Genomic DNA, 18,185 nt, shown 5'->3' with positions numbered 1-18,185 from the left:
ATTTGTATGGTCATAAATATCATTGTTTATAAATTTCAAGAGCATCCACAATGGAGACTCTCACATTTGAGGTTTTAAACGGGTCTCACATGGACACATCACTTTTTTATTATTTTTTAGTAATGGTACTTAATAGGTACTGAACCACTCCAATGGAGATCCCCTATCAAAAGGTCTAAATGGATCTTACCAATAACTATTTATTAATGAAAAGCAATAAAAGCAACTCAAATAATGATTATTTTATTGAAAAGTGGTTCGGGGTCCACTTAAGATTTGGGGTCTTAAGTGAGACCCTGAGTCTTAAGAGACCCCCAATTTTTTTCCACAATAGGGATACCTATTAAATACCGGATCTTAAATGGTGAAAACCCTAATAACGTGGATGCTCTAATAAAACCTTATTGTGGAACTTCAATTTTTTTCAATTATTTTGGAAGGTCGGTGAGAGGCCCAATGAACTAAGGCTCCTGAGGAATCACTAATTAGAGCTCATTGACAAGTCTCAGGACTAGGAGACTACAACAGCATTGGATCAAGAAGTAAACAACTTATTTTCTCTCAAACTAAATTTGAAAATGAGAAGGAAACGATTTTGTGGAACAACATGGGGCATATTAGATTTTGATGAAACGTCTATTTTTGTTGGTGATGGCATTTCTTCATTGTTTTGCCTAAATATTGATCTCTTTATATTCTATTGAGGTGTTAGTTGATGTGTTGGAAAACTAAAAATGTGTTTAGATGACATAAATCTATGAGGTAATGTAACTCTAAAGTGTAATTCAAATTGTTCGGCATAAATTGCATTTTTGGGATGACAATGTTAGAAAATTTTAAATTTTTATTTTATTTTATGAAGTATTGGAATTTTGCATATTACAAATACCACATAAAAACTAAGAATTTGAGATTTCTAACAAGAGATTTAGGATAAGTGATTCAAGCTTCAAGCAATGGGTCAAACACATATTCAGAGTAGAGATTGAAGACTCGTTTGAGTTCATAGTACATAAATAATTTGATTAAAAAGAGTTTGAAATGAATATCAGTGGTTCTCATATATTGAGCAACTAGAGCATTACCTGACTGACCTCATAATAACAAACTCTAACTACCTACAACCACCTCTAACAACTAATTAACTAAGACTAACAGAATTTAACTATCCTAACAACTTCCTCACTTTATAAAGTGTGAATCTCAAATCGATCCTTATAATTTACAACTTAAACGAATAGCTTTTTATGTTTCAAAGTTTACATGTTATGTTAGCCTCTGTTTATTTTCAATTTTCTTAAATTAGTCCTTATATATATTAAAAAAAAATATTCCTACAAAATTTTGAAATTTGCATTTTGGTCCATAACTTCTAAAATTAGTTGGTTCAATTCCCTTATATTTCTAAGTTTGTGAATTGGTCTCCGAACTTTTATGAAAATTTTAATTTACCCAAAACTTTGAAAATTCTCATTCAACCACTTTTCATCATATCTTTATACCTTGACGTTAAAACTCTTAAAATTTATAAAAGTCGCCCAAAAGATTTGTAGTATAGAGAATTTTAATTACTCTAATTTATCTATAATTTCCAATTACCGCATTGCTCCACACTCCAGGAGAATAAACCAAAAGTCATATTTCAATGTTTAAGACCTAATTTGACTTCTATTATGATAATATAACTATTGAATACGAAATTTTGGACAAGATTATCTGGTATTTTGAGCTTTCTTTTGTATATTTCTTAAACTACTTACATCGAGTCTTAGGTTCGTTCGTCCAACTGTCAATTTTAGTTAGCTAGTTCGACTTCTTAAAAAATATATATTAGTTTTTGGGTATGTTTTTGGTTAGTTAATTTAACCTTCCTCAAATGTGTTATTCGATCAATTTAAGCCATAAAATTATTAACATAAGAGATACTAAGCATGTGTTTGTAACTTCGTTACAAGATATTATATACTGATAACGCCTCATACATTTAAGAACCAAAATAACGGTTTACTCTTACACATACAAAGAGTTTAATCTTAAGTTTCCAATAATAAGTTAATTCCAATTTCCAACCATTAGCTTGTGTAATTTTTGTCAACTCCTCTGCTTGTTGCTGCCTAAGAACGTTTCATTTTGATAAACCCTCATATTCTATGCAGCAGAAATAATACATTCCTGGTAACATCTCCAATGGAAGAAGATTTGCTCATAGAAACCATCTGAAACAGAATTTGGAATTTAATGGTCATCACCTAGTAAGAACATTGATTAATTTTTTTTATTTTGATAAAATTATTTTTCCTTTTCTTGTGATACTAATATTGTTTATCATAATGCAAGTATTTTCTTTCTGTAATAAATAACTAAGACCGTTGATAGGAAAAATAATATATGAAATAAAGAATACCATATCATTTCCATTTGCATCAAAAATCCAAAGATTTTCGTCGTTTCGCGTTGCTTGTGTTTTTCTTTTCACATTTCACTTCTTCGTCAACAAAGTTTTGATCCGACACTTCTGCACGAGCCAAGAAAGACATTAGCATGAGAATTAAGAAAGACAAAAAAAAATTAAGTATAGTTAACTATTTGATTAATTGGACTAACCTGTGTCACTACAAATCATATTTTCATGATAAACTTGTGATTCATACATATGAAGATGTCCTGCTTTTGAGGAAATTTTCTTCCTTTGGCTTGAAGTAACAACTTGTTGAGATGTAGGGGATGGAGCTACTGCACTTTCTTGTTTGATTGAAGATCGATAGTGTTGAATCCATGGACTTGCAATAAAATCATTGTGTGGATTAACTTTACTCATTTGTGGATTTTCTCTCTCAAAATTGAGCTTTTGCCAACAACCACCTCGAAGAACCTTGAACTGTTGGTAAATGGAAAAAAAAAAAAAAATAATTAAAAAACATGGTTTTAAAATCACATACTTATAATACAAATTTAATGGCACATTAAATTTACCAATTTCTTTCATTTGTGTGATTTTTTGTCAAGAGCTTTTTATATAGGGATAGAGCCATGGAGGAGAATTTCAAGAAGTTAGTTTAGTTTAAATTTAGAGCCATATACACAACTACCACAACATATTCTTATCTTTAGGTTCTTGACCGCATTAAGCTTCATACATGGTCGTGGCCAAAGGCGTATAAACTTGAATTTTTATTTGATTTGCATACATGGTGGATTAACTCATCTCTTTGTCTCGGATATGATACTTCATGATGGTGGTTTTGTTACGCTGGACCGTGTGTTTGTATACGGTCACTTTGTTTTGATTCCTGTTAGGCACGTCTTGTGTGTTTGACGGGGGCTCGTTTGATATATATATATATATATATATATATATATATATATATATATATATATATATTTTATTTTGGCTTCTTAAAAAACATATTTTGATCTCTCCTTTTTTTCATAGGCTTGCATAGAGTTACATTTTATGTGTAATTCTCACTTATCTCCTAATTTTAATACTTAATAATTTATAGGTTTATTTTATTTTATTTTTTAAAATGAAAAGTTTTACCGTGTTTGTTTATCATATATGAAAATCATTTTATTTTTTTTAAAAAAAAAAACAGTTGTCACAAAATTTTCACATTTTAGGGATATGGAAATGAAACCTGGCCAGTAGTAGATTCGTTGGGCCTTCCTTTGCTGGAAAAAGAAGCTCCTGGTTGCTTAGAATCGTATAAATCATTAACAAAAGATGCTTCTATAGACTTTATATACATGCTGTGTTTCTCATCAGTCCACTCCTCATTTTCTCTAATGCCCTGATAATTTTCAAAAAAAAATAAAAAATTAACTATTAGCTGGCTAGATCCCAATAAGATCATTTTTGCATTTATTTATCAGTTTAATCCGTATGAATCAATTGAAATTTGTATCCCAAAATTTACATACTATTCATACATATGGTATCCCAACTACTTGCAAAGATAAGATTAAAATGTATTTGCTAAATTCCTATGCTAGATATTTATTTGTACATAATATCTTAAATTCATTAATTATAAAAATCATCATATATTTAAATAAATCAAAATTTTAGTTATTTTCTGTTATAAAAAATTGAGTTTTTTTTTTTTTTTGAAAAAATCATACTAAATGTAATGTTTTTTTGAGAGGATACTAAATGTAATGTTAATTATCATTAATAAACAGTTAAACATAAGCCAGGTTTGAATGTTAGCAAATAAAAGCCAAATGGAATATTCTTCATTTCTTCTAAGAAAAGATATTTTTTTGTTAAGATCAAACTAAACTCACCAAAGCATGAATAAATGCATGTACTTTAAATCTACTAAAAAAAATAATGCATGCACTTTGATAGAAAAACAAGAAAAGAAAGGAAAAAAAGCATGCACTTTGATATATAATAATAAAAATAAATATCTTCTCTTCACTTCAGATCAAAATGATGATAACAATATACATCTTTATTGCTCCCAAAATATCTACCTTTATTCTATTTTATTACAAAAGGACAAACTTAACTAAGCCCTTCACTAGCAATAATAGCAATTAGGATAAACATTAAATAAATGAGAGCTAACTAATTTTATGGTCACCTCCCTCTACCTCTAATGCATGATCAACCCCCTAAATCTTTATCCTTATCCTTAATATTAAGCATGTATAAACTTTTTTTCTCTCTTCAAGAAAATTGCAAAAAAAAAAAAAAAAACAATTCATGTGGTGTAAAAACACAAAGGAGTTGACTAACAAAATATCTAAGAAACATTTAAGAAGGAAGAAAAGTACCTCCATATGAATCGGGTTGACTTGTTTTTTCTTCTTCTTCTTCTTGTTCTTTGTTTTTGATAAGAAATTTGTGTTGTGTTTTTTCTTAGAAGTTGAAGAATGATGAATGAATAAAATGAAATGTGAAATAAAAAGAGAAATAGAGAGAGAAAGTTGAGACGGTGTTGTGTTGTTGGAACAAAAAGAGAATGCAGTTGTCTGCGCTTTTACACGTGTCGTGGGACCATCTTATTGCCACGTCACTTTTAGCCTTTCATTACGAACATGGTTATCCTCCTATGGTAGATATTTTCATTGAAGCATCCAAAATATCTCCTCTCTTTTTTTTTGTTTGATCAAAAAAATATCTGTTATCCTTTCTCCCTCACATTTCTTAATCTTATGATAATCATTAATATTTAATATTTTATGTGGCGTGGACATTACTGAACTTCAAAAATATTTATTCTTTCTCACTCACTATATTTTTATTCTTTTTTCAAACATTGTATTATTTTTTTTATTATTGTAATACATTTATACGAGATATGAAAATAACGTACTTCTTCTTTTTGGGGCTGGTCTAGATATTTTATCTATGCATCTGTACTTTTGTCTGCCGAAACTTCTTTTGGAAGTGATCGAGTGAAATAGGTTGAAAACGACAAATAGATATTTTGAAGTTTACTTGCATCACATATAAATCAAGTTACATAAAAAGAAATAGTTTTAAGTGAAGTAATTTATTGTTGGGGAGTTTGAGGAGTTGCAATGGGATAAACGTTTAGGACTTTGAAGAGACTTAAACATCACATTTTCATCTAAAATCTTAAGGCATAAGGTGTATGTGTTTCATCTCCTATATATCAAATATTTCCTTCATTCGTAGTCGATTCGAGACATTCTCACACTTGAAACACAACAATCTCCACCTTAAGTGTGAGTCGTCCACATCACCAATCTGATCTACACAAGGATCCCACTCCCGCCCCCCACCAAGCCTAACCAAGGCTCTGATAGTGTGAGTCACCCACATCACTAGCCTGATCCAAATAAGGATCCCGCTCCCGCCCCCCACTGAGTTTAATCAGGGCTCTGATACCAGTTGTTGGAGAGTCCGGGGAGCGTCGGAAGCAGCAATGGGTTAGACATTCATGACCACTAAGAGACTTGGACAACATCTCCACCCAAAACCTTAAGGCAATGTGTATGAGTCTTCTCTCTTATATATCCAATGTTTCCTCCATTCTCGATCGATGTGAGACATAATCACTCACACTTGAAACCCAACATTTATCTCTAAATCAAATAAGCATAAATATATTTATTTTTTTACTTAAATGGGGCTACCGTTAAAGGAGAAATGCTTACTTAATCACAAACACAAGTAAAAAAGATTTAGACATACATTCATAAATAAATAAAAATTAATAGAAAAAAATAATTGTACCACTTACTCTTGTGGCTAAGTTCAACAAATATAAATAAAATAATCTTCTTTTTATTTCCTTTTCACAAAGTATTCATAATTCATTTTTACTCCATTTAATGCATTCTTTTGATTTATCATGTACAAGACCAAGTTGCTGGGTTGGTCAACTTGGATACATTTTGGATTTAGTTGATTTAATTGAATTTATCTATGTACAGATATAATTGTAAGACAATTTGAAAGAGTTTACAAAAATAATTTATGATACGATAATAAACTATTTTTAAGTTTTTTACATATGTTCTTTGAAATAATTTATAAAAATATTTTATAGTTCATATAAAATTATTTGATTCTATTTAATATTTTGTTTAAAAAAAATTATTTGATTTTATTTAATATAAATAAACGTTAATATCCCCTAAAAAAACATTTATATGATAAGTAATATCATTAATAATTACATAATTGGTTATCCAAATATGAGATGAATCTGATTTAGTTAGGAATGACAAATTAGGTTGGTCTGTCTCGTTTTGGTCCGCTCTGTTTTTAACTTGTCAATAACAATTTAGTTGATGGAGTTTAAATTTTTATCTTAATTCCGCTCTTTGATGGATAAACGGGTAGTCGGAATGATACACCAAACATTTTTTTAAAACTTTTTATTTATATTAATCATAAAAATTCATAATTTTGTTGTTGTTGATACTAAAAATTAAAAAATATGAAGAGTTTTATTTGAGGAGAAGAAATATAGTGTTATTAACTTGATTTGGCTTTTTTTTAAGAGCTTAACTTGATTTGTTGATGTAACCAAAAAATCTCCAACAGCATAATGAATAGCAAGCAAATGAACTAATGATATAGTGTTATAATTCACGTGATCTCTCATTAATAACTTTAAAAAATTGGTAGCTTTTATTAAGCTAGTATTCTTTGGACAGCCCCGTTCCGCGTTTTTAAAGAATTAAACTAGATATAACAACTTAAAAGATCGAGTTCAAAATATCAAATTCAATGTCATCTAAAATGACGGGTTAAACAACAAGCTCAATCCGTTTTGCCACCACCCTAGCTTAGGTTTTGGGATTCGATTGGAGTCGGCTGGGGGTGGCATTTGACAAGGGTTAGAGAAGAAAAGAAGAAGAAAAATGCTTGGTGGTATAAACAACAGGACGAATTGTGATTCTGTGAATCCACAAATCACGACAAATTCCAAATCCGTTGTTGGGCTGGATAGAAAACAACGACCGAGAAAAGACGCAAGACAAATCATATTTAGTTGCAAGCATAAAAAAAATGAAACCAGCGAAGCTCAAAGGACCATTATATTTATTATGCTTATTACTTTTCCATCCTATGAGTTTCTTGTTGGCTTATTCGAATTCTAAAATCCAAAATGTTTCAACATGTTTTCAAAGGTTTTTATGTTGTGTTCATGCCGTTCGAATTCATAATATTTATATATTGACAATAATTGGGTCAATTTAAAATGTGAAGCATCGTGCTAAGCATCATTATCATCCACTACCTCCCCAGATCCTGATTATTTTCCTTTTTGTTTAGCCTTTCAGAAACTTTGTACTGCTGTTGACATTCATTTTTTTTGTTTATTTATTGATTTTAAGAAAATGGAGTACATTCTCAATAAGAAAAGTGATACAAGTATAGTTTACGACGATGTTTGATGCAGCTATGCTTAGAAACAGCTACACCAAACACACTGACAATTGGTTTATATTTCTTTGAATATTCAACCAGAATCATATATTACTAGGGTGTGACCACCATTATTATTCTTAAGACAAAAAAACAAAAATTGTTTAGTTCAATCAAAATATCTGTATACCAACAAAAATAAGAGCCAAAATTTTTTCTATACTTAACAGAATAATTGACTGGATTTGACAAGACGGAAGTGGAACTGTATATGAACAGAATAGGCTTTGACTTCAAGCCAAAGGACAATCATAGTTTGAGAGCTTGGAAAGCAGAGGAAATGAGCCCCCCCTCCCCCCTGGCATTAACTCCCCCATGATTCATGACCTTACTCCAGTCCTGCCTGCATTGAATTTTTAATATGCTTGCTTCTAGCATATAGTTGTCTACAATCTTCACATGCCAAGCTTAAATTAATAGAATACATGATCCAGTAAAATGCAAAACAAGCAGTTTTGATTCAAGTTTCTGGCTTCGGTTCACTTTCTGGAATGGCAGTATCTTGCAAATCAATTCTCCCTGCGTGAATACTGCGTGTTAAAACATGTGCCTTACAATAATGGTATTTAACTAATATTAATATTGGACTATTGGTCACTGGAAGATACAAACTACTAAAACTAAGTGTTGTTGCATTGCATCAGAAGAAATTAGAACGTGCGAACTTGCAATGCCTCAAGTTACCAGTGTACATATGTGCGTTCAGTATGGATAATCATACCTAACAGGGAAATCAAGGAAGGAGATTTTGATGACCCGTTTACTCTGATATCTTCATCTGCAAAATACAATGTCAAAATCTGAGGATGAATACTAAAATATTAAAGCAGCAAGTGGCAGTTGTTTTAGTCAACAAGTATTTGTCGTATTCTTGGTCATCCTAAGGTGCGGTTATGTTATTTGTCCGAGTATCTTTCTAGGCCATATTTACAACAGTCGAAGGATAAGCATTTCATTTAATGGCACGAAAACACATTTCTTTGCCAGAGATTTTGTTCTCAAATGCATCTCCAAGATTTTATTCGTAAGAACTATTAGATTTAGATGCCATCTTTTTTTCTCATTTTATGTTGCTCTATCATATGGTCTAATACAGGTTCCACAACAAATGTCATATACCAAGAAATCTTGCAACTTTCCTTTCCTGCATCATCCCGTCTTTATTGAGCTGAATCTTAGTTCATTCATTCACTTATCTCAGTCAGTCAGTCAGTCATCTCCCCAGTTTAGTTAGTAAAATAAATTATCTTAGTTTCCCAGCTTTCTTAATATAAACGTAAATCCGGGAAATCACCAAACACGAATAAAATTCCAAAATTACGTTTTCTCCTGACAAAGTATGAAGCACCCAAAGTTGCATACCTGTACTTTCAATCGATTTAAGGATGTCTGATTTCTTAAATGTATATCCTATGAAATTAGTGTCTTTGGATGTCAACATCTGCATGTGTTGAAAACAAATATTACAACTTTGCAACTTTAAATAAACAGTAAATTATCAAGGAAGCAGGAAGCTGTTCAAAAACAACATCAGAAGTGTTTCAGCTTAAAAAAAAAACTACTAAAGCAATGATTCTAGAACAAATTTGACAATAACACAGAAATAGAGGACAGCAGATTTTGCTAGACTTCTCTCCTCCAGCAGAATGTACTGAACTGTTCATCAAATTAACATTCTAAACCAACAAAATGTAGTCAACTAAACTATGAATATATGTAAATGTAACAAGAGGCAGACATAATTATTTTTAAAAAAAAATAAAGGGTACCCAAAAATAAATTGGCTAAGTTATTATTAGTTAAAGAAATAGTGCGACCAAAAGGAAGTGTTCTTTTTTTGTATATCTGCACTATGCCCATATGCACCGGCGTGCACACACATATATATATATATGGCATGGAAAAGTTCAATGACACCAGCAGATGTGCAACAATTAAAAGTCCAAAGCATGGATGCTCTTGCTAATGATCTCGATAAATCAAAAGGTTAAAAAAATACCTTTCTCCATGGTCCCACAGTTTCTGTTACGGATGGTGGGCCTACCTGTCAATTATGGAAATTACAAGTTTAGGTGCGCTTAGGAAGTATGAAAATAGAAGACATAAATCAACTAAACTGTTCAATACTACCCAAAAGCTACAGTTTTGGAAAATATTCTGTTACCGACTCATTGTCTGCACATGATAACAAAATTGAAAGGAAAGGTCCAAATAACTCACACGTGGATCCCATCCAGTGACATGAGAGGAGAGTGGGGTCTGAACCCTTGAATCAAAATGGGTGAGGGATTTTTTATATGAAAAATGGGAGAAGAAAAGTTTCAAGGGTGAGATTTAAAACACGTGAGAGAAAAAAAAAATTGAGAGAATCCAGTGTAAAAAATACTACATTGGAAAAGATTAAGAAACAATTTCAAACGAAAAAAAAAGTTTAAGCTTATGTTTAGTCTGCATTTTCTTTATCACTTCGAAAACTAACCGATTCTTATAGAACCAACAACAGCTACAAAACCATTTTCCCGCTTGCTGGGATCAATTAGATGCATCCAACAAATATCGGCCCTAATATGAATCACATCTGACTATAAACCATTTACGGCATGGATCGCCAATTCTTATAGAATCGTTAAGATAAGACTGTTGTTGCCATAAATCTATGTTAATATTACATTAATATATAGATACAAAGAGACGGTAATGCATTTTTGCTTTTTAGAATTAAAACTGTAACCATTTACTGTAATCTACCCAACAACTTAAACTTTTAGGAACATTGATCATTAACAATGTACTAGAGGTTTTATAATCCAGCATTTAGTAGTTGGATCCTTGTTACCCCCCTTCTAAATACAATCATGAAATTCTGTTTGAGCAGAAGGCAAAGTGGGGTTTATGTGTCTTCCATGCAAGAGACCTGAGGCTGGCCATAATTAAACAGTAGCAGGAACAATAATTTGCACTGTGTTGAAGATGGGGACAGAAATTTAGAGAATGCATATAACTAAACCATTTAGGATATTATCTTGCACATGCATAATGACACATTTTCTTTACCTGTTCCATATTTGGCAATCAAATGATTTTAGAGTTTAACACAAATTATAGCATGTGAATAAATTTCACTTATTTCGAATGCACAAACTTCCCTGTAATATGTACTTACATCAGGAAACTTTTCAAAGTTCTGTGTGTCCAAGTCTCCAATGACTGTAGGTTTATATGCAGCTTCCAATTCATAAAGCATGTCCCATTGAACACCCCTGAACCATGGATGAGCCTGAAAAACAAGTGTACTGTGTTTAAAATTGACTTATGCAGGTTAGTAGTATTTGGAATCTTCTAACAGCATAACACTAACTGCCTGACATGAGGAATCATCAATTTCCTAACTAGAATAAATAGGTTGAGAGAAGGAAAAACAAACAAGGAATATGGTTAGTATTTTAATGAATTGTCATTACAAACAGGCTGTGTGTGTTCGGTTTTGCAGTAGAGTATTATAATTGATTTTGCTTCCTGTCAAACATGATTTTAATGAAAATAGGAAATTGGAAGCAAACAAGAAAACAATTCAAAAACAAATCAATTATACAAAAACAATTCCATTCAAAATCGCATTTTTCGAGCAATCACCCAAACACACATCATTCTCATGAGAGATGTTACCTTTATTTCGTCTACTCCTCTTGTTCCTAGTCTTGTGTCAACATCACATAGTAAACGACAGATGAGATCCTTAGCTTCAGCTGATATCTTGGGTTCTTCAGGGAATTTCAGGCATGTTTTCCAGTTCACAATCTGACACAAACAACACAGGAACACCAACTTGTTAGGAATAATTAATTTAGAAGAAATAGAGAGGATAGAAAATTCAATCAACAGCAATACCTTACGGCAGGTCATCCTTGGATCATCAGAACAAAATGGAGGATATCCAACAAGCATCTCATACAAGATTGCCCCAAGAGACCACCAATCACACTCTATTCCATACCCCTTCTTGAGCAAAACTTCAGGGGCCATGTAATCAAGAGTTCCAACAGTTGAATATGCCTGAAGTGTAAAGTTGATAAAGTTAACAAACTTCGTAGTTTAAATATCAAACAAAATTGCCCCTTAATATTAAATAGTAGTGCCTTGATAAATTTTCAATAAAAGTTAAAACATTTTTGGATGTGATTGTTCTCTTTTTTGGAAATAAAAAGAGTTCCCTGGAAGATTTTGATTATAAACAGTTTCCAATACCAAATAAATTAATTCAAACAAACACTTAAAGACTAATCCGTACGCTTCAACTATTTGTCTGTTACACTAATGGGTACACGTGACATACTGAGGAACTTGACATAGGGGAGACTCTTACCAATGCACGGCGATTACGCTTCCATGCCTGTAATTGTTCCTTTGGCATCAACCAAGGGGAGACAAAATTATATTCAGTTTCACTAGTTGATTCTTGACCGTTGAAATCATCATTTTCCAATAAAATTGTTGAATACTTGTCATCAAGAGTCTTGCATAAGCCGAAGTCTGAAAGCTTCAAATGACCATTTTTATCCAGTATAAGGTTATCAGGTTTTATATCCCTACAAGCAAAATACCGTCAACTCAGCATAACACTACATACTCACAATAAATTTCGAAATATTCCCTCAGATACATGTTAGTCTGTTACATATAATCTTATTATGTAAGTGGTAAATGTGGCTTTGATCACCTGAAGACAAAACGTTATTGGAAGACCAGTTGACTGTACAATAATTTAATATAATCATTTCACAACAGCATAAAAGGGGACAATAATTGGAGTGTCCCTAACTATAGCCCTTTAAAATCTGATGACAAGCTAAATATAAGTCACATAAGCTCTACCCAACATCTGCATTCCTTGTTAGTATGGTAAGCTGCTTACAAGTAGTAAGATACTTCTTTTTGCAGAGCAGTGTTTTATTTATTAGACCAAGCCGTAATCTTAGTTTTACCTCCCAAGTGTTCTCTGCCTACAACTCATAGTCTGTTATGCTACATAAACTGGATATTGCCAACCAATAGAACAAAAATTGCACAATTCAAAAATAGTCATACCTATGTACATAGTTGTGCTGATGTATTGAGTGGATAGCAAGAATACTTTCGGCAATGTAGAAGCGAGCAACATGTTCAGAAAGAATATCTTCTCTCATTAACAATGTCATAATGTCACCACCAGGTAAATATTCCATGATGAGATATAGGAAATCTGAATCTTGGAACGAATAATGGAGTTTTACTATGCATCTGCTATCAACCTCTGCCAGCAAGTTCCTTTCAGATCGTACATGTTCGACCTAAATTAGAAGAACGACATCACGATGTAAATATAAATACACTAATTGATTCTGAACTCCATAGGAGAGACTAACTTCATAGATGGTTTTTATATTTTGGCATTGAAATTCTTAACCTGTATATAATTATTAAACCCGAAGCTTAGAAGTTACAGTGATTATTTTACTCGATTTTTATCCATTATCAAAGTACATATGGAATCAGCTTCATGATCATGACTGATAAATAAAATTGCAAGACAACATAACTGCTAGAAACAGCATGAAGGTATAAAGAAGAATCAAGTTTGGTGATTGCACAGTGCCTTCTAGTAAAATAAACAGAATTACAAAAATAAGATACTACTCGCTGATCAACAAATAAGAAAAACTATACAAAATAAATGCATCCATATAACACCAGTTTACTAACAAATCACAATTATATGCTGATAAATGAAAACTAGCAAGGCATCCCAGCTGGATGCATTAATGATTTGAGAGTTAAACTTAAATTTTACCATATATACAAAACAAAAGTCAAACCATCACAATGTCAATTAGTTTAATTAGGGAAGCATTAATGAAATCCATTACATGGAGGAAATTTGGTAAAACGCTGATAAATTGTGGGTTATGCTTCTTTTCTGTGGTAACTGGTGTATTTTTTAAGATTAATGCATTAAATTAGTATGTGCAAAATTTGACAACCGGTACCTGTCCACGGCTAAGCATCTCTGACTTCTTCAATTTCTTCATGGCAAAAATCTCTCCAGTACTTTTAGCACGACATAACCTCACCTACATTTTTCAAAAAAAAGCAAACAACTTACACTCATGCACAAACATACTTTAAGATCATAATAACAAGCAAAGACTACATCAAAGAAACTACAAGTTTACTAATTAAAATTTACATCAATCAATTTGCTTAGATGTGTTTCCATACCTCGCCGAAAGCACCTTTTCCAATTACTGTTAATTGCTCGAAATCATCAATTCCAATTTTACGTCTCTGAAGCCTCATGTACTCGGTTTCTTTACGCTCCAAATTTCTCATCATCACCTCCTGCTCTTCCGCTGGTAATTGAGATTCCTGCACTTTCCTTTGTAGCGCTCTGCGCCTGGAAAACAGAGCAATAACAAATTTCAAATAATAACACTTCATAATATTAAACAAAGTCAGCATAACGCTATCATAATCGCAGATAAACAGCATGTTTAAATGCAAATAATATTATAATTCACATATAATCTATTACTATCGATACATAATCTATAATCTAAAAATCTATTACAATTAAATTATAAATTAAAAATCTAAAAATCACATACTTCATGAAACAGAGCAATAAAATAACAAATTACAAATAATAATAACACTTGATATTACTTACATAAATTCAACATTACATTATTATAATCATCGCATGTGCCAAATCACAGATAAACTAAATTTTTAAATTCAAATAATCTAATAATTAACACATAATCTAAAAATCTATTACTGTATGCTAAATTAATAAACTCTTGCTGCAGGATAATTGATTAATCTACACACAATTTAAACTAAACTTAAACAAACTATTAAATACCGAAGATCATCAGAAAGTGAAAGTAATAAATACGAAAACGAAAACAGTGAAATGCGAGTTAGGTAGTTATGTTATGTACCTATCTTTGCGATCCTGCAATCCTTGAAGATAATTCTTATAATGATTCTCGATGAATTGTTTAGCAGCAGCGGCTTTCTGTTTCGTTACCGGAGAAGAAACCGATACATCGGTGCCGGAGTCAAAGTCACCGCGATCATACTTCATGTTAAGAGCTCCGAGACGAACGGTTCCATCGTAACCGTCCATTCCGATCGGCGATCACGAGATCTAAGGTTGCGATTGCGATGATGATGAAGGAGGTGTTGTGTAGAGTGAGGGAGGTGCAAGTAGTAGTAATGTTGTTGGTGGTGTGAGTGGGAACGAAGGAAAGAGAGAAAGAGGGAAGTATTTGTTGGAAAAGAAATAAAAAGTGCTTCAAAGCTGTAATGAAGCTGTCTTATCTGTGAATATGAGTTGTCTTTTCTTAATTTTTTATTTTTAATATTTAAAAAATGGCTCGGTAAAATATAGAGGGAGAATTGAGAGACCCTGTTTTGTCTTTTGCATTAGCTGCATTGCTCCATAGTCAATGTAATACTCTTGATTAAATATGGTAGCTTTTTCTTCTTTCTTGCTTATTATTTATGATTTTTCCTTTTTTTCTCTATTCTTTTTTATAAAGTTTCCTTATTTTTCTAGTATACTTATTTGAAAAATATAAATCTATACTATATATAAAGAAAATAGGGTATTTTGGATTAACTTTTTTGTTATTTTAAATATACTCTTAAATAATTTTTTCTATAATAACGTTTATATTGTTGGTCTTATTAAAAACGATAAAAAAAATATATATTTTGTTTATATTATTGTTGTAATTGAAAAGGATAAATATGAGTTATTGAATTTGTTACATTTAAAAGTCACAAACATATCTATACTTATAAGTTTAATCTGTATAAAAAAATATATAAAATATCGTTTATAATTTACACGTAAAATTTCTATAAAATATTATTGATAATTTACATGCATTAACGAAATAAAAAGAATGAAAAGACGGGCACGTGAATGCTCGTGTTTCCGCTGATATTTGATAAAGAAAAAATCCCTTTTAATAGAATGAATAATAATTTTTTAATTAAGTATCCCTAAAAAAAATATTTTAATTAAATAGTCTAGTGACTATAATTAAGTATCCCATTGAATGAGAATTTTTTATAAGGATTGAACGATACTTTATTTTTATTTTTATTACATATATGGATTGAATGATAATTTTTTAATAGAAAAATTAGATTGGAGATGATATGGATTCACATACAAAATCGGAGAGTATTGCTCACATATTTTTATTTTTTATTTTTACAAAACACATATTTAGTTTATGATAAAATATATGTCTTTTTTTTTAGGGAAATAGATCAATTCATTTCAATACATAAAATGTGTTAAATACATGATGTTATATCATCATAAATACATGAGCTAGACTTGGATAGGGCTGCCTTAGCTAATTAATGAGCTACCCCATTTGTTTGTCTCCTATTAAACTCGACATGAGAGGTATATAATGGGTTGTTACTGATTACCATCATTTTAGTGTGTTTATTGATGACAATGGATTGATTGATTTGCCGTTATGTGGGCGTCGTTTTACGTGGTTTAAAGGGGATGACACTGCTATGAGTAGGATTGATAGATTTTTGCTCTCTGAAGAATGGTGCTTGCAGTGGCCCAATAGCTTTCAGGTAGCCCTTCTCTGGGGCCTCTCTGATCATTGTCCGCTTCAGTTATCTGTGGATGAGAAAAATTGGGGACCCCGTCCGTCTAGAATGTTAAAATGTTGGCAAGATTTGCCTGGCTATAAGCAGTTTGTGAAAGATAAATTGAATACTTTTCAGATAGAGGGGGTGGGGCGGTTTTGTGCTCCGTGAGAAATTGAAATTCATTAAAAATGCTCTGAAGGAGTGGCATGCAGATCATGCTAAAAATATTCCTGGAAAGATTGATTACTTAAAAATGTGGCAGTCAGAATTTGATGACAAAGGCGAAGATGGTGAGTTGTGTGCGAATGAAATTTAGGAGCTGAGGGGAATTACAAATGATCTTCATTCCATGTCTCGCTTGAATACAAGTATTATGTGGCAACAGTCTCGGTTACTTTGGTTGAAGGATGGAGAAGCTAACTCAAAATACTTTCATTCAGTTCTTTCTAGCCATCGGTGTCGCAACTCCATTATTTCACTTCTGGTGGACGGTAATATTGGGGAAGGGGTTCAACCTATTAGGAATGCAGTGTTCTCCCACTTCAGATAGCATTTTGCGTCTCAACATACTTCAAGGCCGGGGATCGGTAATTTACCTTTCAAGAGTTTATCTTATGCAGAAGGAAGTGGTTTAACAAAGCCGTTTTTAGCATTTGAAGTTAAAACAGCAGTTTAGGAATGTGACAGCTTCAAGAGTCCCCGACCTGATGGGGTCAATTTCGGTTTCATCAAGGAATTTGGGATGAGTTAAAGGATGATATTATGCGTTTTATCTCAGATTTCCACAAAAATGGTAAACTGACAAGAGGGATCAACAATACTTTCATCGCTCTTATTCCAAAAATTGATAGCCCCCAACGTATTAATGATTTTAGGCCTATTTCTCTGGTCGACTCTATTTACAAAATTTTGTCTAAGTTGTTGACTAATAGGTTGAAACATGTGATGGGAAGAATTATATCTAATTCTCAGACAACTTTCGTGAAAGACAGACAGATCTTAGACGGGATTTTGATTGCTAATGAAGTGGTAGATGAGGCTCGAAAGAATAAAAAGGAATTAATGTTGTTTAAAGTTGATTTTGAAAAAGCTTTTGACTCGGTGAATTGGGGATATCTTGATACGGTTATGCAAAAAATGGCGTTTCTGGTTTTATGCAGAAAATGGGTAAAAGAATGTGTTACGACTACAACTTCCTAAATTCTTGTTAATGGCAGTCCTACAAATGAGTTTCCTTTGCAAAGGGGCTTGCGTCAAGGGGATCCCCTATCTCCTTTCTTGTTTTTGATTGCTGTCGAGGGTCTAAATGCCATGATGACTTCGGCGGTGGGAAATAATATTTACAACGGGTACACGGTTGGTAACTCAAACTTGGCAGTGGTGTCCCATCTCCAATTCGCAGATGATACTTTATTACTTGGTACTAAGAGCTGGGCCAATCTGCGTGCCTTGCGTGCAGTCTTGACTTTGTTCGCAGAGATGTCAGGTTTGAAAGTAAATTTCAATAAAAGCATGTTGGTTGGTATAAATATCGCGGATTCATGGTTCTATGAGGCGGCATCCATTTTAAATTGTAAGGTGGGTAAGGTTCCGTTTATGT

General features: G+C 32.1%; 2 protein-coding genes across 3 annotated transcripts; both read right to left on the bottom strand.

Moving 5' to 3' along the window:
• Positions 1-1,893: 1,893 nt before the first annotated feature.
• LOC11412566 (cold-regulated protein 27) lies at positions 1,894-4,943 on the bottom strand. Its single transcript, XM_003589132.4, has 5 exons — positions 4,783-4,943; positions 3,639-3,791; positions 2,605-2,878; positions 2,405-2,515; positions 1,894-2,216 (listed from the first exon to the last, which is right to left on the bottom strand). The coding sequence occupies exons 1-4, from the start codon at positions 4,786-4,788 to the stop codon at positions 2,424-2,426; spliced, it is 525 nt and encodes a 174-aa protein (XP_003589180.1). The 5' UTR covers positions 4,789-4,943; the 3' UTR covers positions 1,894-2,216; positions 2,405-2,423.
• A 2,987-nt stretch (positions 4,944-7,930) lies between these two features.
• On the bottom strand, positions 7,931-15,252 carry LOC11414236 (serine/threonine-protein kinase tricornered). Of its 2 annotated transcripts, XM_003589130.4 has the most exons (12): positions 14,896-15,251; positions 14,171-14,345; positions 13,939-14,022; positions 13,001-13,242; positions 12,279-12,501; positions 11,804-11,968; positions 11,582-11,713; positions 11,079-11,192; positions 9,915-9,959; positions 9,278-9,356; positions 8,637-8,693; positions 7,931-8,434 (listed from the first exon to the last, which is right to left on the bottom strand). In XM_003589130.4, the coding sequence occupies exons 1-12, from the start codon at positions 15,081-15,083 to the stop codon at positions 8,376-8,378; spliced, it is 1,563 nt and encodes a 520-aa protein (XP_003589178.1). In that variant the 5' UTR covers positions 15,084-15,251; the 3' UTR covers positions 7,931-8,375. The 2 variants fall into 2 exon arrangements, with proteins under 2 accessions (XP_003589178.1, XP_024631120.1); XM_024775352.2 differs by lacking the exons at positions 7,931-8,434; positions 8,637-8,693; positions 9,278-9,356; positions 9,915-9,959 and adding an exon at positions 10,495-10,969 and having other exon boundaries at positions 14,896-15,252.
• Positions 15,253-18,185: the final 2,933 nt, after the last annotated feature.

The sequence above is a fragment of the Medicago truncatula genome, chromosome 1 (assembly GCF_003473485.1).
Source record: "Medicago truncatula cultivar Jemalong A17 chromosome 1, MtrunA17r5.0-ANR, whole genome shotgun sequence".
Classification (NCBI taxonomy): Eukaryota; Viridiplantae; Streptophyta; class Magnoliopsida; order Fabales; family Fabaceae; genus Medicago; species Medicago truncatula.
This window is presented reverse-complemented; position numbering and strand designations above follow the sequence as displayed.

What these genes read in the sequence shown, in the direction of transcription:
- LOC11414236 (XM_003589130.4), bottom strand. Translation starts at nt 15,083, where the DNA reads ATGGACGGTTACGATGGAACCGTTCGTCTCGGAGCTCTTAACATGAAG. An exon ending in GAAAAGGTGCTTTCGGCGAG is followed by an intron (nt 14,023 to 14,170) that starts GTATGGAAACAC and finishes TGAAAAATGTAG; the next exon opens with GTGAGGTTATGTCGTGCTAA. An exon ending in GAGGAGTAGACGAAATAAAG is followed by an intron (nt 11,193 to 11,581) that starts GTAACATCTCTC and finishes CTTGTTTTTCAG; the next exon opens with GCTCATCCATGGTTCAGGGG.
- LOC11412566 (XM_003589132.4), bottom strand. An exon ending in ACGAATCTACTACTGGCCAG is followed by an intron (nt 2,879 to 3,638) that starts GTTTCATTTCCA and finishes ATTTACCAACAG; the next exon opens with TTCAAGGTTCTTCGAGGTGG. An exon ending in TATGATTTGTAGTGACACAG is followed by an intron (nt 2,516 to 2,604) that starts GTTAGTCCAATT and finishes TGGCTCGTGCAG; the next exon opens with AAGTGTCGGATCAAAACTTT.